Below are 18,342 nucleotides of genomic sequence, written 5' to 3'. Positions count from 1 at the left end.
GATTTTCGAGCTGTACAGTTCTATAACGTGCCGCCGTCAAATTCCGACTCAAGCATTGATACAAAACCCCAGGAGCACTGTACAGTGATCAGCTGCTAGGCGACACACAACATCTGGTTCCCGTGCAGTCATGGTGGGATGGCGTCAAGCCCCTTCACAGAATCCGATCACGGTTGGAACTCGAGTAAACGCTTGAGTGTGCCTTTCTAGCGATGCTTAGAACACTCTAGTGCCGAGTTACCGTACTAGAACCCTCGGAAGAAGGCGCTGATGAAAGATGTAGGTCGCTGATCCAAAGCCGGTCTGCTGCTGCGATGCTCACTCAATCTGCGACTCGACCGTGGGCGGTCGGCGGCGTGGCGGTCCGTCTCGTAGCCGTCGCGGTGTTTACGGTGCGAACGAGCGCCGCTGGTGGAGCTCGCTGGAGGCTCCTCGGCTGTTGCAGGTAAATCCTGCTCTGTCGTTGCAGTGGTATCCTCGGTAGCGGCAGGATCTGAGTGAGGTACTTCATCTTGAACTTCTGGTATAGACTTGCTAACTTCCGGAGACGCCGCTCTCCTCGCCCTTTCGCTCTGCCGCTCGCCGTGATGTCGCGAGCTGCGGGACGAAGTGTGCTCCCTACTTGACCGTGACTGCTGCGTGCTACCGGTGCTGAAGAACAGCGGTGCCGCCGTGAAGGACTGTCTCCGTGGCTTCGCTGGTCGATCCGTTCCCCGCTCTCTGACTTCCTGCCGTTTGCGCCTCGCTTCTGCCTCTTCCCGCGCAACAGCCTCTGCTTCCTCTCGCACGATCCGCGCAGCTTCCTCTGCAGCCGCTTTCCGTGCCGCACGCCTTGCCTCGTGTCTAATCAGGCGTAGCTCCTTCTCCTCAGCCTTCCTCCGCTCTTCTTCTTCGATACGAGCGATCTCTTCGGCCTTGCGGGCCTCGCGCCTACGTTTACGCTCGGCTTCTTCTTCGGCGGTCGTGGAGTAGCGGCGAGCCTTGTGCGGACGCTGTCGACTCTTGGGTTCCTCCCTTGCGTGTTCTTTGTTTCGCCCGCTCGAGCTGGTTTTACTTGTTCTAGTGCCACTCGTTGCAGGTTTACTGGAGGGTTTGCGTTCCCAGTGGCTCCCATGCTGCTTATTCGCGCTGCCTCTGCTGAGTGTTGGTGATGGAGGCGCATCAGCAGCGCTGGTATCAATGACAGCTTCTGGAGGCACTTCTTTCCGTTGTTCGGTTTTCCGTTGTTCGGTTTCAGCCTCTACTGCTAGCTCATCAGACTGCGCTGCGATCGCCGGCGCTCCTAACGGGGCTGCAGGCGATGGCTCAGCCGTGTACTCATTCGTCGCGTCTCCTTCGCCAGTCTCCTCCGTTCCAAGCGGAGCATTCGGCTTAACGGGCTCAGCACCATTACCCGTAGTCACATCGTCTGCGGTGGGCTCGGGTGCCTCCAGCGGCGCTGATTCCACGCCGGACGGAATCTCATCTTCTCCCGTTAAGTGCTCTGCCTCACCAGCTGGGACTGCGGGCTCGCTCTCTTCAGCCTCGGCAGCCTTCAAGACTTCAGCGTCCAGGTCGGCTTCGCTGCTTGAACGTATTGCGTCTGCCGCTTCCGCAACGACAACGTCATCCGCAGCAATACCACTGGCAACGGGAGGAACGTTGTCGACGTGCGCCGCTTGCGTGTCAAGTGGCTCCGGCATTGTATCATCAGTGGCCGCCACTGTGCCTTCCTGTACCTGGTCTTTTTGCTCGTCGGACGGCTCGTTTTGTTTGTGCATCTCGGTTTCGATCTCGCTGGAGCCTTGCATAGGCTCGTTCTCAGCACTCGCTGTATCATTGACGCCCATATCTTCCTCATCAGGGGCCGCTATGTTGTCGTCCAACTGCGGCGAGGCATCTTTTGTAGCGCCAGAACCGTCCGGGTCGGCATCGTTTAAGCTAGCTGTCACTGACACTTTTTCCGAAGCTCCGGATTCTTCGGTGTCTGCTGGCGATTCCTCGGCTTCCACCGCACTCTCCCCGGCGCCGTTTGCAGCCATGGAATTCTCTGCCACTGCTTCGTCAGACTTAGCGTCAACGTAAGGGTCGCCAAAGTTGACTGCCTTTTCGCTAGCATTGCCTTCATCACCAATGTCACTCGCAGGAAGAAAAGTGTCTTTGACATCATCAGCCGCTGCTTGGTCGATGGCCGGCGCAATAAGATCTGCGTCTGCTGCTGCACTGCTCACGCTCGGCTCTGTCAAAGCGTCGATTGGCGCGCCTGCGGAGCTTTCTTCGAGTTCAGTATCGAGTACAACCAGGTCAACCTCATCAGCAAGATCGGCTAGGGTCGGAGTTGGCATGTCATCAAGCGGCAGATTAAGCACAGGCGGTGACGGCATAGGCGGCATGTCCTCCAGAAACTCGTCACTTCCAAGTAAAGGGGGCGGAGGTAAGACCATGTCGATGCCCAATCCGGTGACAGAAGATGCAGCCTCTTTTGACTTGCTCTTCGAGCTTTTTTTTCTCGGTTTCTCTTCGTCCATGTCGGCTAACTTCGAGCTTTTCTTCTTTTTCTTCGGCTTGGCGGCTGTCAGACCATCTGCGTCTTCCGCTTTAGTCGGACCAGGGTTGATGTTTACGCCTTCTGCGAAAGAGTGGAGGCCCATCTCTGCGACTAGCAGGTCTGGCACAACCAGCACTGACTGTGCGTCCGGTGCTGGCGTAACGTCGACAATGTCTCCCAAATATATCAGTGCATCTAGGGGCTTAGATGGTTCGCCTTCGCTGATTTCAGCTTGAGCATCTGCCTTAACGAGATCCTCCTCAACCGGATGCAGATCGTCAGCGGTTAGCGCGGTGTCCGTCTCAGGAGCCATAGGTGCTTCCGGCGGTAGTGCCTGCACAGCTTCGTCGACGATTTCCACAATATCATCTGGCAACTCTTCGATAGGTATTGATGATCGTTTCTTTGACCTACCTTTCGTACTTTTCGTACCTTTCGCACTCTTCTTCTTACGCGAGGACGGTTTTGGATCAGGCGTACCGGGTGCAAAGTGGACGCTTCTGTCTTCGAGAAGTCGCTGCGGATCGCCCCCTTCTGCCAGAAAATCTTCCAAGACCATATCCGTCTCGGCGGTCGTCGCTGTCGAAGTTTCTACCAAGACGGCTACGCCCGACTCCTGCTGCTCCGGAAAGGCACCGGGGGGGCGCTGAAAAGGCGGGATAACAATTTCGGCGTCGCTGGGAAGGTCAGATGTCGGTAGTTCGTCGTCAGTGCCATCGTCTGGTAATGCATTCAGCAAAGTATGCTCAGCAGATGTCGTCTGTGCTTCGTCAGTAGCCTCCGGGTCATCAGCGTTCGGAGAGTCCTTAGGTAGCAGGTCCGACAACCCAAGTGCTTGGTCGACCACAATCGGCTCCGCTGCGCTTTCGCTGGCTATAGCTACAGTGTCTGGTAACAAGCGCGCCACCGGTGAGAGTTCCTCGGAAGGTACCATGGGCGAGTCTACGGGCACTACATGCGAATCAGTGCGATTGGCGTAAAGCATCATTCGTACGAAAGACCCACCTTGTGCCGCAGATACGTCAACCTCGTCGGTGTTGACCGTGTCATCCTCGGGCTCAGACTCTTCGTCGCCAGTGGGTTCCGGTATTTTGTAGCGCACCTTGTAAGCTGGCGGCACATATGCTGCCGCAGCTGCAGCGGCTGGAACTGAAGAAGAGTTTGACACTCCTTGGCCGAGAAAGGCACTGTCTTTGGGGTCCCTCCATTTGGCTACCGATACTGATTTGAGATTATACTTCTTCTTGATCTCTTCAAGACTTAACGGAGCCATGGCCAGGATGACTTGGCTTGTGTAAGAGCATGGAAGAAAGGATGTTGCCCGGTTGGTAGATCATGGAGAACTTAGCACATGTCGCAGAAGGCACACTGTTGTGTGATATGGAGTGAGGCTCGTCTCACGCCAGCTTACGAGGCCAGTCGAGCAGCAGTCTGCACACTAGACATCGGGATGGAGGGCCATACGAGGGTTTGGTTCGCTGCCCACCTCATTATTGACCAAGCACGCACTTGGGTACCGATATACTTTCCATGTCTGCAAGTGGTGGGGGATATGTAACCGTTGTGTCGGGCATGAACTATTTAGCGTGCAGCGCAAGTCACAGGTCCCACGTTCGAGCGCTGCAAAGTGCAGCGCCATTGCTTTGGAAGCAGGACGGGATACCAGGCTGGGCTCGCTGGCAGCGGATGCACACACGGACTGATTCAGGATAGCCGGCGACGCGAACGCAACACTAGTGCATTGGTTTGGGTTGCCATGCAGCCTGCAGGTAAAGCCGACCGTCCCTATAGGTCTGCGTTGTGCTCGTCGCAGGCCTCGCTTTAGGTTGACTGGACGGACCGATCGCGGTCGCCGTAGGGTCACACTGGTCTTGTATCGTAAGTGAGGGCTCTATTTGCCTATCCCAGCCGTCAGTGTTGTCGATGACTGCTGTACGAATCAATGATGAGAACCGTTTGTGACTGACGTGGCGGTCTGCTGGCTTCTGCCGTGCCATCCCGTCCCGTCCGGTCGGAAGCCTCCGTTTGCCAGGATCTTGCACAAGTCGTCCTTCGGTCTCAACGACCAACGGACTGTGACCTCCATGGGTTTGAAGACCACAAGCTACAGTGGCTACCTATTATCGCCCCACAATTGGCGCCTGGGAGGCGCTCATCATCAGAGTGAGTCTGATACTCTGACCACCAAAACATTGTACTCACAGATCACCCATATAAAGATCTTACATCGTTGGACTCCCGTCATCCATACTCCCATGAGCGGATATGAGGGTCGGAAAAATGAATCCAGATACCTGGGACCCGAATGCAGTGAGTCTTGGCATGTTGCCGCCTGTGGGAGATGGTCAACGCATGTTGTAGATGCCCTTGATCGCTCAATACTGACATACCACGACTGATGCATGATTTAAACACCTCACGTCGCTCGACTAGCCGCTCGCATATTTGCAGTCACTCAAAGCTCGACGACCTTTTCAGGCTTCCAAATCCGTCGCCAGGCTTGCGCTGCCGGGCTGCTCGTTTGCAATGTCTCTCATATCCGCTGCCGTCACCGGGTGTACGCGCAGCAGCGGCACTCTTCCTACCCCGTTGCTGTGGGGGGCTGATTATAGCAGCCGTACTTCTCGCCTAACAGTGGTTGCCTAATAGATTCATTGTAGGTGAAGAATCAATGTTCCTCCTGTCTCTCCTCTTTTCTTTCTGTATGCACATCACGGATGTAACCTAACGAGATGCGAGCCGCTCCGTGGAAAGCGAATACGGAACTCAACAGACACCGGAAGCTATACTTGCCACATCCAGCATGGCCAAAGTCTCAACGCCTGCCAACCATGGTCTTCCTCTCCCTCCATCCCCACGCGCATCCTTCTCAATGCCCCGGGGACGTCCCTCAGCAACCAGGCCTTCGCTATCGGTCCATCCCAGTTTTGTCAACCTCAATAGCATGGCCCACAACTACCCCACTCTTCAAGCGCAGAAAAAGATGCTTGTAAACGCCAACGACCAGTTCGCAGCTGCAGACAAATCGCTACGAGCTCAAGTGGCTGGTCTGAAGGCACAGTCGGCCAACCTGGAAGAACGCAATATGAGTCTGTCTGCCGACATTAGGCAAGCGGTCGACCATCTCTCGGAAGCGAAGAAGCGAAACGCCAGGCTTACCACTACCGTCGAGCTTTTAGAAGCTAACAATGAGTTAGCAAGCGAAGCGTTGCAGGCCCTGACGAAGGGGAAACCTGCGCTTGTGGCAGAAAGAAGCAAGCTTGCCGCCGCTCTCACGAAAGCAATAGATGAGCGATCTGATGCGATGTCTACGATCATGGCTTTGAGCGAAACCCTAGAGGTTCCCTTGATCAACATCACTGGCTCCAAGATGTCGGCTCACGGTGCGCTTTTGGCGAAAGCGGATGAGCTTTGCAGGGTGCGAGATGCAGCTGTAGCTGAGCACGCCGCCTGCGAGAAGCTTATACGTGGCGTGCTGGAGAAAAATGCCAAGCAGTCGAGAATATTGCAGCAGGATGGCCAGGATCTCGCGAATCGTTCCTCTTGTCTCCAGCGAGCAGAGTCGGATCCTAACGCTTTGGTGACTGAGAAAAGCAGCTTACAGGGACTTCTAGCCGAGCTGTCTAGGGCGTATTGTGCGCTCGAAGGCAACAACGAGCGTCTCGATAAGCGCCTTGGTGAGACTGCAGGCCTTGCCGAGGACTTTGCCAGCCACCAGACGCAGCTCGCTAAGGCGCAGCGTCGCATATCTCAGCTGAAAACCACGATCACAGAGATGGTGATCGAAAAGGGTGGGCTTGCCGGCGAGGTAAGGATCAAGTCAGCTGTCATTGCACACAAAGAGCAGCAGCTCACCGAGCTTACGACTGCACGTGATGAGCTGCAACGTTCCCTCACCCAGCAGCTGGAGGCTTGTCGTTCGCTCGAAACAAAGAACAAGCATATCATGGCGCGCATGGCCCAGACAGCCGCTTTTGCCGCCGACATTGAAAGCGAAAACCGCCGCCTCGAAGGCTACCGTGCCGAAACAAGTGTCCTTGCCAAAGGTTCCGAACAGAAGGAAGCGGAGATTGTTATGCTGCAAGGCTTCGTCACGCAGTTGGAAGGTGACAGCGAAAGACTCCTGACTGAAAATGGCAGGCTTACAAACGAAGCGAAGAAGAACGCCGCCGCTCTGGCCGATAAGGACCGGCAGCTCACCGCATCCAAAGCTGCACTTGATGGCATGCAACGTTCGCAGTCGACGAAGGCGGGACTTCTGAAGGCTACTTGCACACAACTGGCTAAGCTACGCTGGCGCTATATTGCGACAACTGCGAAGGAGAAGACCACACGCAGCAGTCAAAAGCTTCTACTCTATGCGGCGGCGCAGAAGTACCACACAGACCTCGTCAGACTGCGGAAAGAATATGATGGGGTGGCCAAAGTCAAGGCTGTTAAAACTGTACAAGCGATGGAAGGTACAGCGTCCGCCAGGAAGCGACCCGCTGACGCCCTCGCAGAAACAGGCGAGTCTCCCTCAAAAAGGGTCAAAAGAAAGTATGTTGAGCGTCCGATATGGGCTCATCTGGCCGATGGCAACCCGCGCCGTCAGCTTGATATTAAGACCGATGTCAACAGCACGACCCCAATACCAGCTAAGGCGTCGGAACCAAATGCAAAGACTGAAGCAGTCGTCAGCACACCCAGGATCACGATCAAGCTGCCTGTCTCCGTAGACCGCGGTCCCGGCGAGAGAAGCCCAAGGAAGCAACGCTCGCCACTAAACCCGGAAACCGTGAAGCAAGCCAGCAGCCGTTGCAATCCTGCTACTTGTCCACCGTCCTCATACCTACCACAAGACGATATACCAACGCCGGCACTAAGCGTCCTCAAGTTGGCGGATGGAAGCGCAAATCAGTCGCGGCAACCTCTACCACATCGAAAGCAGCAGTGCGATGAGGCCAAAAAGAAGAAGCCAACTGCTTTACTGCAGAGCCAAGGTAACCACAGCGGAAGCGAGCAGAGCGACATCCAGCGTCAAGCGGACACACGCTGTCGAAAGCAGAGGCGCCCGCCCACGGGTCCGGTTGTGAGTGGGTCATATTACCGTCCAGATTATGAACGTGGAAGGTCTTGGCATCCGGATGGCTGATGGTGATGCATCCCCATGGGAGCGGGCAATGAGCTGTGGTTGGACGCCTGAAATCTCGACAGGCTTGTGAATCAGATGGCTTACGTAGAGGCTGAAGGTTTGGGAGAAGGCTGAGCAGCATCTTCTGCTCGTGATCATGGCATGCTATTCCTAGGGCGCCCATTGTTACTGGTCTGCCGGCCCATGGGGCTCCTGTACTTCGGCCGTTGCTGGTCTGGTCGGAGGGCCCGCAGCGCTGATAAAGGATACCTTACAATTATGTACAAGCTGTGGTATCTGAACTGCACAGCAACGGCATCTAGATGTCAAAGTTCTTCAGCTCCGGCATGAAACCCATACCGCCCCCGGATCCTTTCTTACTCATCTTCTCGCCTTCAGACACATGCACGCCTCCCGCACTCTTATCAATCACATGCTTCCTCAGCATTGACAGAATCTCACTGTTCTTCCACCGTGTCGGCACCGGCCTATATGCCGGCTTGAAAGTCCCCACCGTCTGCGCCCACTCTCCCGTCGCAGGCTTCCGCACTTTCTCATCCTCTGGCTTCTTCGTAGTGTCCGGGTGGGTACTCCCCTGCGCCTCCGGACTCGCAAACGCCGAACCCGCACCCTCCGCATACGCCATCGAAGTAGGGGTGGGCTCCTGCGTCGCCCAATAATAGATATCCCAATCGTTCTCGTCCAGAAACAAATCATATTGCTGCAACTGCTTGGGCGTCATATGCGCCAAATGAGTGTCGGCGAATGTGGAGAGGAGCAGGTCAGACTCTAGCGTGCCCCTTTTGCGGGATTGATCTACAGTACCGCCGCACATCAGCAGTTAGCCAGTGCTCTGTGGCAAAAGAGTGAAGCTTACAGACGAGACGGGCACGCATCGTGTTCGCGTCCTCACCGGTGCGGCGAAGAGGCTCGACGCGGAAGGTGCCGCCTTCGATTTCACCTACATCGAGCTCAGAGTTGGGCCCACTGTCTGGCGCGGGCTTCTGGGTGCCGCCCGTCATGCGTTCCGTGTTCTCGGGATGACTGTCCTTCGGGGTGAAGTCGGGGTCGGCGCTCGTGATCATCTCCGGTGGAGGTGCGTCTCTGCCGATGCTGGGCATCTCGTTGGAGATGGTACTGTTGGTGTTGGTCATGTGCGGATTAAGAGGCTTCTCGGTCTGCGACTTGCGCCATGCGTCCGCATTGTCGTGGGAACGTGGGTTCACGTTGTCGGCGAAGCGAGTGCGGGTGGTCGTGAAGGGCCGGGTGGAGGAGATGGGAGAGAGGCGTGCTGTGCGGAATAGTGCTCGTGTCGTCGACATTGTGTGCCTGTAGTGCGTGATTGAAGGTGAGTGGTGGTGTATACTTCCAATTGACAGCATTCAACAAATAGATGCGCTCGACGGCGGATTGACCTTCACTTCATCCCTGCGGATTACGTCACACATGCATTCGGTCACGTGAGATATCGGTTGCAGCATCGTAAGACGCAGTTTGATGTCACGAACGTTTATACAGTCTATCCCTTTAACTATGTCTCAGCCACTATCCTTCCCATGATAAGTGATGAACTTTTCTTGCAAGAACTCCTCCAAGCCCCAACTCGCATTCTGCCGTCCCCATCCTGAACCCTTCACACCACCCTGCGGACCCGTCCAGCTCGTGAAGACGGAGATGCTGTTGATGTGGACCTGTCCGTACTCTAGCTCCCGGCCGATCTTGATCGCTCGCTCCATGTTGTTGCTATGTATCGTCGCGTTCAGACCATAAGCGCTCGCGTTCGCCAAACGCACTGCTTCCTCGTCTGAGTTGACAACGTACAGACTCGCCGACGGGCCGAACGTCTCCTCGTCAACGATGCGGAGTTGATCCTTGGGCGTCTTCGGATCGACGATGATGATGGATGGTTTCATGCCGTTCTTAACAGCCATCTCCGGCCCCCCAACAAGGAACTTTGCGCCCTTGTCCTGCGCATCCTTCAGGATTTCTTGAGCTTTGGTCGCGATGCCGGAATGCACGGCGTGGCCTCCACGCTCATTCGCCATGACCTTCGCCAAGATGTCCTGGAACTGTTGGGCGACATTCTTGTGCACAATGATACGCTCAGTGCTGAAACAGATTTGACCGTGATGCAGCGTGGCACCTTTTGCGCTCAGCACTGCGGCTTTCTGCAGGTTGGCGTCGTCAAGTACGATGGACGGGCACTTGCCCCCCAGCTCCATGAGGACGGGTTTCAGGTACTTCGCCGCTGTTGCGCCCACGATACGACCTACGGCCGCTGAGCCGATGAACTCAATTTTGCGTATGCGCTCGTTGGCAATGAGATGCTCAGTCACCTCCGCAGCGTTTTCGCGAGAAGACTGGACCGAGTTGAGCACGCCTGCTGGGAGGCCAGCTTGGTGATAGATGTCGACTATGAGGCTGTGCGTGAGAGGTGAAAGCTCGCTGCACTTCAGTACGACCGAGCAACCGGCTCCAAGAGCGCTGGTGACCGCACGGGTCGCAAGCACCAGCGCAGCATTCCATGGCGGGATTACCAGCACCGGACCCACAGGCTCTTTGAACACAAACGCAAACGTATCCGGCTTGTCGATGGTAGGTATCTCACCCTTGATGTTCGACACGCAACTGGCGATCTCCCTCAAGTAGCCCACAGTCGTAGCGATGTTGTTCATTGCCCACGGCTGTGGGCAACACGTCTCGTCCATCTGTGCTTTGATCAACTCGTCCTTCCGTGCCTCGAACAAGTCCGCTGCTTTTATGATGATGTCGCGGCGTGTATTCGCACTTGCCCGCTTCCACCCACTACGACCTGTGTCGAGGATGTTGCCGCTGAAGGCCGTCCATGCTGTCTCGCAAGCCTCGTCGCAGGCTTTGATGTCCGTGGAAACGTAGTAATGTATCGTCTCGTCAGTGATGGAGGACTTGACAGGCTGCACCCGGGACTCGTCTACTGGTAGAGGCTTGCCATTGATAAACAGTGGTACAACCTGTCGGCTTTGCGAATCTTTCTCGAGCGGCATATTGAATTGTTGAGCCAATGATAGGATATCTGTAGCTTTAAGAGATGTAGCAAAGTGGAGGACGGCAGCAGGATAGAACGTGGGACCTACCTCCCGGTGGAACTAGGATTAGCTTAGACTCGAATAGTGATCAATCCCAATGGTTCTGGATTCGATGTGAGATATGGAGCTCCCCACTCAGTGCATTCGCTTGCGCTCTACGGCATTTCTGCTGCCGAGCGAAGGCGGGCCGGTTGGAATCGTGTTGACAGCTCGCAAGAAGATTCATAGCTCGAATGACTATTCGTTCAGCTTTACGATGGAATGCAGCTGAAGTGGGACGGCTCATGATGGTCTCACGCCGCCAGCGCAATACCACGAGGCGATCAAGCGAAAAGGAGAACCCTGCTGCGAGGCAAGTCAACTGCTCAGTAGCAGACCTTTGTTCGCTATCTGCTTTGTGTATGCTGTCTTCGCATATGTACCATGACAACACTCGCAGAGCTGCCTTCAGACCGCCTTTTTACCTTCAACGTGAGTTTCACGCTGTACGCCAAGACAAAGCTTTCCATCAGCAAATTACTATGGAAAGTAGAACTTTCAGCCCTGACCAGAGACCATTATATGGACTCCTACTCTATCACCTTGCACCACCGTCACTACGTGCTGCTCACACTCGTCCTACGGAGGCGGGCGCTCATGCAAATACGTGCAGCTGTCACCCTTCATGCACCTCCCATCCTCCCAGTACTTGCACACCTTCGTCTTGTAGAAGCGGCTCTTGTCGCCTTGATCTCGATGGCGCTTAGACATCGGATCGTCGGGGTTGTTGTCGTCACGTCCTCCCATCTGCGGAGCTTGCATTTGAGGGCTGAAGCCGCTTGTCACTGACGGAGCGAAAGGATCGGGCATCGGCTGTTGGGTGTTGCTCGACTGGCCGCCGATAGCAGCCATGATGGCAGAGAGGTCAATGTGCTGTCCGTTCGGTTGAGGTGCCATGGCCGGAGGCGGGGCCCAGTTGGGCAGCGGTTGCGCTTGCGGTTGCTGCACGGCCTGGTTCTGCGGGAGGGCTTGTTGGAGACTGGCAAGTAGTTGCTGGATGTCAATGTTTGGTGGAGGCGTGGTCGATTGGGACGCCAGCATACTTGCACTAGTCGGCCGGTGCTGGTTGTTGCCGAACTGGTTGAGCGCCGACATATTAAAGGACTGCTGGTTGGCAGGCATGTGTTGCTGTGCCGGGTATGGCTGCGGCCGCATGGCTTTGCGTTGCGTAGCACGAGCGGCAAAGGTGCGGTTAGGTGCACCAAACACTTTCTTCTCCGTTGCAGGCTCGCCATTAAGTGGATTCGCCGGCTCTTTCGGAGTGGGAGGGATGTCGTTCCTGTCCGGGTAGAACACAATTAGAGTGTTCGCTTCGTACTGCTCCCTTGCCTTGCGCTCCTCGGATTCTGTTTGGAGGCTACCACCGAAGCGAGAGAAGTTCTTGCTACGCTCCTCATCGTCGATAACGGTGAAGTCGACCGGTGTTGGCGCCTTCCACGCAATAAGAGTAGGTTCTGGTCCGTCATCTGCCTCATCGCCTTCATCGTCCACATCCATCATATCTTGATGCATCTTGAGCATACGACCTTCCCCTCCTACATCGGACACATCGCGCATTTGGCTGTCGTCGTGACCGGTTTCCTCATCAGGATCGTGCGTGAAGTAACGGATCTCCACCAGTTCTTCGCCCAATTTGAACCTTACGTTCAATTTACGCCGCGTCTCCTTCCTCAAACGCTTCGCCAGCTGCTCCGGCGTCTCCGGCGGAGCCTCCTTCTCTGGCTTCTTCGTTGCAACCTTTTCCTCCTTCGGCTTGCCGAGGTTCGCTATAGTTTCGGCGAAACTGAAGGTGGACTTCGGTGCAGCAGACGTGGCCGCAGTCGTAGTCGGCAAGACCATTTTCCTTTCGGCAGCCTTCGCGCCACTCGCTTGAGCTGAAGCGCCGCTTTTGATCGACGTACCAGGCTTCTTCGCTGCAGACTGCAAACTCGAGAAGAACGCTGACGGCTTGGCAGTAACCTGCTTTGTCTTCGTCGCAGGGGCTGCGGCTGCGGTGGTCTTTGCTGATTCCGCGCCAGAGAAAGTTTTCTTGACCACGCCATTTGAGTTCGAAGCAGTCGGCGACGCAGTGGCCTTCGTAGCCACGGTTGCCACCCTCTTCACCGTGACGCCCTCTGCTACGCTGCTGGCAGCACGCTTTACACCAGCTACTGCACCTTGGTCCACACGCTTGCCTAGCGGCGATGCCACAGTGACAGGCTTTCCAGCGCCATGCTGGGTCGCTGTAGTCGGTTCGGCTGCATCGTTCGCGGCAACAGCAGCGGCAGCCGCCATGATACGCTTGGCATAATGTTGAGTTTTGGCGTCGCCCTTCCTAGCATATTTGGGCAAGACTTTGACGAGGTGGGTCTTTTCAAGTACGGCGTCACTTAACGTCGTGAAGCGCGTCATCAGTTCGAGGATAGCGCGAGACAGCGAGCCATTGAGGTCATCCTCCTTAAACCTGTCAAGCAAGAATTGATAGCACACGAAGACGAGTGACTGGTTCTGACCCAGGTTGTCAACAATACTCCGATGCCCATGCTTCAGTGCAGCCTTGCACGCCACCTCGATCATATCACGCTGATCCTTGACCCTACTTCTAAGCAGTGGCAACTCGCCTACTCGGTTCTTCTCCTCGGCTTGGGTAACGGCAGCCTGGTCAATCTTCCAGCGGTCGCGGATGGTTTTCACAATCTCCCAGAAAGTAACCAGCGCGGTCCTGATATCAGAAGCGGCCAGTGGCTTGCGCTTCGAACTCCAGAGCGCCTTGATCGTGTCGTATTCGACAGCGTCCTTTGGGGTATCAGGACGCTTCTGGGGTAATGGTGACTCCGCTGACTCCTCCTCTGACGAGTACAAGGAGTCGTCATCGTCACTTTCTTCGCTACTAGACGTTTCGCCTTCGTACTTAATCCTCTCATCCGAAGCGTTCGTTCCCTTGGCAACAGCAACCGCTGAAGAGGCTACAGGGGCAGTAGTAAGCGCTTTGTGCTTCAGCGACTTTTTCCCGATCTTGTCAAGCAGTACTTGATCATTGCCGGCAAGCCTTCGGAGCTCATTCTTGGATTTGCGAGGAACATAATGAGGCAGAGTAGTTGTGCGGTTGACAGGCCATTCCTGTGCTTCCTTTCCGATGGTAAGGAACTTGCCCATGCGCTCAGTGCTGGTGGCGCGAACGATCTCGTCGAAGTCGATGGTGGAAAGATATCCGTTGTCGGTACCCTTCGGAATGGCTTGCATGAGCGCAATCTGGTCGATGCTCTTCACAGCAGGCATACTGGCAAAGCGTGACTGGTTGAAAGCGTTCTGAGCGTAATTGATGCCGGTGTATGCATTGACGTTCACGGTGGGCGATCGGATCTCCTGCTGCAAAGCTTGCGGGGCAATGGTACCCAAGCTCTGATTGTGATTGCCATAGCCGTTGAAGTTGGTATTGAAGTCCTGCGCTGGATTGCCAAAGAGGGCTGGATCGTACTGTGGCTGCTGTTGATATTGTTGCAGATTCTGGTGGACGTTGTATCCGGTGTAGTTGTTTTGGCCGAAAGGTGCCGGACTGTGGGACAGTGACCGAGCGTATGGCGCGGGTTGACCATTGATGTTGCCTGTTGCCAAGGGGGCAGACAGATGGCTCGCGTTCTGCCAATTCGGCAAACCAGGCTGCGTAACACGTGACAGGGCCGGATTCGGATTATAACCGCTGGCGTTTAAGGCCCAGGTGGCTTCGGGAAAATTGGGATCATTGCCATTTAGAAAGGAATTGTCATGATATGCTTGATATTGCTGGTTACTATCCGCGAACAGATTGTTGAACCCATCACCACTATGCTGATCCATTTCGCGAGGCTGAACTACCAAGTCCGCTTTGAGATGATGGTCCGTGCACGAAGCGGGGATAGCCGTGCAGTTTGGCTGACACAAAGCCGAGCGGTGATTGAGGGAGTCTATGACAGCGGGGATTCTCTTGTGTGAGACAGCGAAGGTCGGCAAGGGTTGTAGGAACTGCAAGCTCGTTGGCGTGTCTCTCGTGGCGGCCGTAGATGTCTTCGGTGCAGGTCGTGGTAGAACAGTGGACGTGCAGTCTGGGCGGTCAAAGTGACACTGCGTACCAGCCCACAACGCTCTGCCGCGCCTGCGATGGCGGGTACTCTGGCGTTCACTCCAGTATGCAGTATGCACGGGGACAGCTTAAATTGTGCTGTCGCAGGCAAAGTGAGCCTGAAACAGCGCTCGAGACAGAATCAATGCAGGAAGGAGTTGTCTGGAGTGCCCAGAAGGCGCACTACTCGCCAGTCACTGAAGTGACGGTCGCAATTTGCACTGGCTGTGAGTAACACGACCTTCAAAGACACGCGTAGTACACTAAGCTCCCTTCGCCCGTAATACCAACTCGGCCCCATTCAATCACGTACCGTCATGAGGACAAGGAGCGCGAGGGTTTGATGAAGGGTGCTCGTTGGTTGTATGATGTTGTTGATGGAAGGAGGAAGAAACTGTGTCAGAGGGACGGGATGTTAAGGCGAAGAATCGGCGCCTTAGGCCAGCAATCAAGCAACGCGTCCGTGCGTCATGCACGCATCGCATTCGGAAAGTTGACAGCATGCCGGCGCGAAGTCCACAAGGACAACTGTGCAGAGTGACAGTGTTAATTATTGTTGCCTGATGCTACAGGACACTTGACATGGTAGATCTGCATGGGCGGGATTGAAGATAGGCTGTCCCACAGCCACAAACAACAATGTCCTCCTACCAGTCATTGCGGGATCGTCAAGTAGGTTGGTAAACGCAACTTGCAACTTCGGAGGATGGCTCCTGACACGTACAGCCGCAATCGAGCGAGTCCTCAACCTCAACCACACGCCTCAGGAAACCGGCGAGCTACACCATGATGTCTCCGCCTCAAACGGCCTCATACCGCAATCAACGCCTATACTCAACTCTGATGGCGAGCCCATATGGAAGGTGTTAGTCTTTGATAACCTTGGGCGGGACGTCATCAGTACTGTTTTACGGGTGAATGATTTGCGAGGATGGGGCATTACGATCCACTTGTATGTCGGAAGGCGTGCCATGATTTCGGCGCATAGGATGCTGAGTAGCCGTACAGCAATCGCTGACTGGCCAATGTCAGAAATATCAACCAGCAAAGACATGCCATACCGGACGTGCCCGTGGTCTACCTCCTTGAGCCAACAGCTGCCAATTTGGAGCATATTACACAAGACCTTCAAAAAGGGCTCTACTCCCCAGCATATGTCAACTTTCTTCACTCGATACCTAGGCCGTTGCTTGAAGACTTCGCCGCACAAACAGCTCAAGCTGGGACTTCTGAACACATCACCCAGGTGTACGACCAGTATCTGAACTTCATTGTCAGTGAGCCTAGCCTATTTAGCCTTGGTATGGGGAAGGAAACGTACTGGAGCATGAACAGCGCGCAGACAAGTGACGAGGAGCTCGATACGCACATTGACAGAATCGTCAGTGGATTGTTTAGTGTGGCAGTCACGATGGGTATGTGCGTGGCCAGAAGTGGATGCTAATGCTTGGCTCACCGTTCCATGCAGGCACTATTCCTATCATCCGCTGTCCGAAAGGTGGCGCGGCTGAAATGATTGCGGCAAAGCTCGACCGGAAGCTACGGGATCACATACTGAATTCGAAGGACAATTTATTCTCCGGCAACCGATCAGCCGCTGTGACAAGTACGCCTTCTTCTCGTCCAGTACTAGTAATTGTGGATCGCAACGTGGATCTCGTTCCTATGCTATCGCACTCATGGACATACCAGTCGTTGATACATGATGTACTTAGCATGCATCTCAACCGAATCACGCTGGAAACGCCAGCCGACGACAGCAGCTCTGGGAAGGGCAGCACAAAACGCTCGTATGATCTGACTGCAAACGACTTTTTCTGGAAGAAGAACGCCGGCGTACCCTTTCCGCAAGTAGCTGAGGACATCGATGCTGAGCTCAAGCGTTACACGGATGACGCAGCCGAAGTCACGAAGAAGTCTGGAGCCAGTTCGATTGAAGATCTACAAAATGACACCAGCGCATCAGCACAACACCTCAAAGCCGCTATCACCCTTTTACCAGAGTTGCGAGAACGAAAGGCTCTCCTGGACATGCACATGAACATCGCAACAGCACTGCTGAAAGGCATCAAAGACCGGCAGCTCGACAACTTCTTTCAGCTTGAGGAAGATACCAAGAAGCAGACGAAGACCCAAATGCTGGAACTCCTAAACGACTCTGACAAGGGGAAAGAGCCGCTCGACAAGCTGCGTCTGTTCATCATCTGGTTCCTCAGCACCGAGCAAGACGTGTCACGCACCGAAATGACCAATTTCGAAGACGCTTTGAAGAAGACTGGCGTAGATTCGACACCACTCGCCTACATTAGACGCGTGCGCGAAGTGACGAGGATGACAATGATCTCGTCTGCACCCACTCAACCGCAGCAGTCGTCCACGTCCGAAAACTTATTCCGCGGATTCAGCTCCATCTCGTCCCGACTTACAGACCGCTTCAAGGATGCCGGCTTGGGCGCCAATTTTGATACTCTCATCTCCGGGGTCAAGAACTTCCTGCCTGCTAACAAGGACTTGACGGTAACGAAGATTACCGAGAGCTTGATGGATCCGCAAAACGCTTCCACCGGCGCTCTGCAGAAAACGGAGGGCTATTTGTATTTCGACCCACGGTCAGCGAACGCTCGAGGCACAATGCCGCCAAGCGCGAAAGATGCGCGGGCCGGCACCGCGCAGACCAGAGGTATTGAGGCTTCTTTTGGCCAGAGAAGGCAGGGCTTTACTGAAGCCATCGTGTTCACCGTTGGCGGAGGAAGCATGGACGAGTACGGCAACTTGCAAGAGTGGGCCAAGCGGACGAGTGGACCGGGTGGAGGCGCTGCAGGCGCTGTAAGCAGGAAGCGAGTCATTTACGGAAGCACAGAGCTGGTGAATGCCGAGAGCTTCTTGAAGGAGCTTGCTAAGCTCGGTGCTGAAACGTAGATTCATATAAAACATCATAGTATAGCGCATCCGACGAGCACAACCAACACCGTCATCATACTCTGCGAACTCGGGCGTGAAGCTGCGCTGGTGCTTCCATAGCGCTTCGCAAGGTCACACGCTGCCTCCCCAGAAGCTTTGCTGGCAGGGCCGATGGTAAAGCTCTGCACCCCGTACGGCAGATAAGAGCAAGCACCACCGACAACACAATCCCACCGTATCCTCGGCTCGAGGATAGAGCCTCCGTTGGTGGCGTTCACCACCTCGTACGGAGAACACCCTCGACCAGCATAAGTTTGGAAGACGAGAGAACCCATGACGCTAAGATCCTGGCTCGACACATACGTCGCGTTTCTCTGGGAATAATGTATAGTCGAATAATTGCCACTCAATCTATAGCTGGAGGCGCCAGTGACTGTGTAGTTGACGGCGCAGGGACGTTCAGATGAGGTGTTGAAGCACGTGTAGCCGTCATACACGGTCTGGTATGGGTTGTTGCTGATAGTTCCGTTAAAAGTCGCGTCCACGTCGAAGCATGTCGTGGTGTATGGGACATTGTTGGCCGTGAAGGTTAGAGTGTTCGGGAAGCCATTGGTGGCAT

General features: G+C 55.0%; 9 protein-coding genes across 9 annotated transcripts; 3 read left to right on the top strand and 6 right to left on the bottom strand.

The window, feature by feature from the left end:
* Nucleotides 1–245: 245 nt before the first annotated feature.
* Nucleotides 246–3,800, bottom strand: BAUCODRAFT_151757 (uncharacterized protein; the record flags this gene model as incomplete). The annotated part of the gene is made up of 2 exons (XM_007682539.1): nt 246–3,478; nt 3,533–3,800. The coding sequence occupies 2 exons, from the start codon at nt 3,798–3,800 to the stop codon at nt 246–248; spliced, it is 3,501 nt and encodes a 1,166-aa protein (XP_007680729.1).
* Nucleotides 3,801–4,603: 803 nt separating this feature from the next.
* BAUCODRAFT_38402 (uncharacterized protein) lies at nt 4,604–5,259 on the bottom strand. Its single transcript, XM_007682204.1, has 2 exons — nt 4,747–5,259; nt 4,604–4,690 (listed from the first exon to the last, which is right to left on the bottom strand). Exons 1-2 carry the CDS (start codon nt 4,929–4,931, stop codon nt 4,648–4,650), a joined length of 228 nt encoding a protein of 75 aa, XP_007680394.1. The 5' UTR covers nt 4,932–5,259; the 3' UTR covers nt 4,604–4,647.
* A 1,721-nt stretch (nt 5,260–6,980) lies between these two features.
* BAUCODRAFT_126337 (uncharacterized protein) lies at nt 6,981–7,661 on the top strand (the record flags this gene model as incomplete). Its single annotated transcript, XM_007682538.1, has 1 exon — nt 6,981–7,661. The coding sequence occupies one exon, from the start codon at nt 6,981–6,983 to the stop codon at nt 7,659–7,661; it is 681 nt and encodes a 226-aa protein (XP_007680728.1).
* A 298-nt stretch (nt 7,662–7,959) lies between these two features.
* BAUCODRAFT_77850 (uncharacterized protein) lies at nt 7,960–8,962 on the bottom strand (the record flags this gene model as incomplete). The annotated part of the gene is made up of 2 exons (XM_007682282.1): nt 7,960–8,429; nt 8,527–8,962. The coding sequence occupies 2 exons, from the start codon at nt 8,960–8,962 to the stop codon at nt 7,960–7,962; spliced, it is 906 nt and encodes a 301-aa protein (XP_007680472.1).
* A 166-nt stretch (nt 8,963–9,128) lies between these two features.
* BAUCODRAFT_38399 (uncharacterized protein) lies at nt 9,129–10,694 on the bottom strand. The gene has a single exon (XM_007682203.1). The coding sequence runs from the start codon at nt 10,661–10,663 to the stop codon at nt 9,179–9,181; it is 1,485 nt and encodes a 494-aa protein (XP_007680393.1). The 5' UTR covers nt 10,664–10,694; the 3' UTR covers nt 9,129–9,178.
* Nucleotides 10,695–11,323: 629 nt separating this feature from the next.
* BAUCODRAFT_78523 (uncharacterized protein) lies at nt 11,324–14,560 on the bottom strand (the record flags this gene model as incomplete). The annotated part of the gene is made up of 2 exons (XM_007682335.1): nt 11,324–11,513; nt 11,577–14,560. 2 exons carry the CDS (start codon nt 14,558–14,560, stop codon nt 11,324–11,326), a joined length of 3,174 nt encoding a protein of 1,057 aa, XP_007680525.1.
* Nucleotides 14,561–14,661: 101 nt separating this feature from the next.
* BAUCODRAFT_286024 (uncharacterized protein) lies at nt 14,662–15,205 on the top strand. The gene has a single exon (XM_007682537.1). It carries the CDS (start codon nt 14,764–14,766, stop codon nt 15,055–15,057), a length of 294 nt encoding a protein of 97 aa, XP_007680727.1. The 5' UTR covers nt 14,662–14,763; the 3' UTR covers nt 15,058–15,205.
* A 256-nt stretch (nt 15,206–15,461) lies between these two features.
* On the top strand, nt 15,462–17,748 carry BAUCODRAFT_569715 (uncharacterized protein; the record flags this gene model as incomplete). Its single annotated transcript, XM_007682536.1, has 4 exons — nt 15,462–15,498; nt 15,549–15,774; nt 15,855–16,237; nt 16,291–17,748. The coding sequence occupies 4 exons, from the start codon at nt 15,462–15,464 to the stop codon at nt 17,739–17,741; spliced, it is 2,097 nt and encodes a 698-aa protein (XP_007680726.1). The 3' UTR covers nt 17,742–17,748.
* BAUCODRAFT_285939 (uncharacterized protein) lies at nt 17,740–18,224 on the bottom strand. The gene has a single exon (XM_007682535.1). It carries the CDS (start codon nt 18,056–18,058, stop codon nt 17,756–17,758), a length of 303 nt encoding a protein of 100 aa, XP_007680725.1. The 5' UTR covers nt 18,059–18,224; the 3' UTR covers nt 17,740–17,755.
* Between the last annotated feature and the right edge of the window lie 118 nt (nt 18,225–18,342).

Source organism: Baudoinia panamericana, assembly GCF_000338955.1.
Source record: "Baudoinia panamericana UAMH 10762 unplaced genomic scaffold BAUCOscaffold_13, whole genome shotgun sequence".
Taxonomy (NCBI): domain Eukaryota; kingdom Fungi; phylum Ascomycota; class Dothideomycetes; order Mycosphaerellales; family Teratosphaeriaceae; genus Baudoinia; species Baudoinia panamericana.
Note: the sequence above shows the minus strand (reverse complement) of the source record. Positions and strands in the feature narration are given on the sequence as shown.

Excerpts from the sequence above, each read along its gene's own strand:
- BAUCODRAFT_38399 (XM_007682203.1), bottom strand. The coding sequence starts at position 10,663 with ATGCCGCTCGAGAAAGATTCGCAAAGCCGACAGGTTGTACCACTGTTT.
- BAUCODRAFT_286024 (XM_007682537.1), top strand. The coding sequence starts at position 14,764 with ATGTCTTCGGTGCAGGTCGTGGTAGAACAGTGGACGTGCAGTCTGGGC.
- BAUCODRAFT_285939 (XM_007682535.1), bottom strand. The coding sequence starts at position 18,058 with ATGGGTTCTCTCGTCTTCCAAACTTATGCTGGTCGAGGGTGTTCTCCG.
- BAUCODRAFT_38402 (XM_007682204.1), bottom strand. The coding sequence starts at position 4,931 with ATGCATCAGTCGTGGTATGTCAGTATTGAGCGATCAAGGGCATCTACA. Across the intron at positions 4,691-4,746 it reads GGAGTCCAACGATGTAAGAT|TCTGATGATGAGCGCCTCCC; the intron begins CTTTATATGGGT and ends TATCAGACTCAC.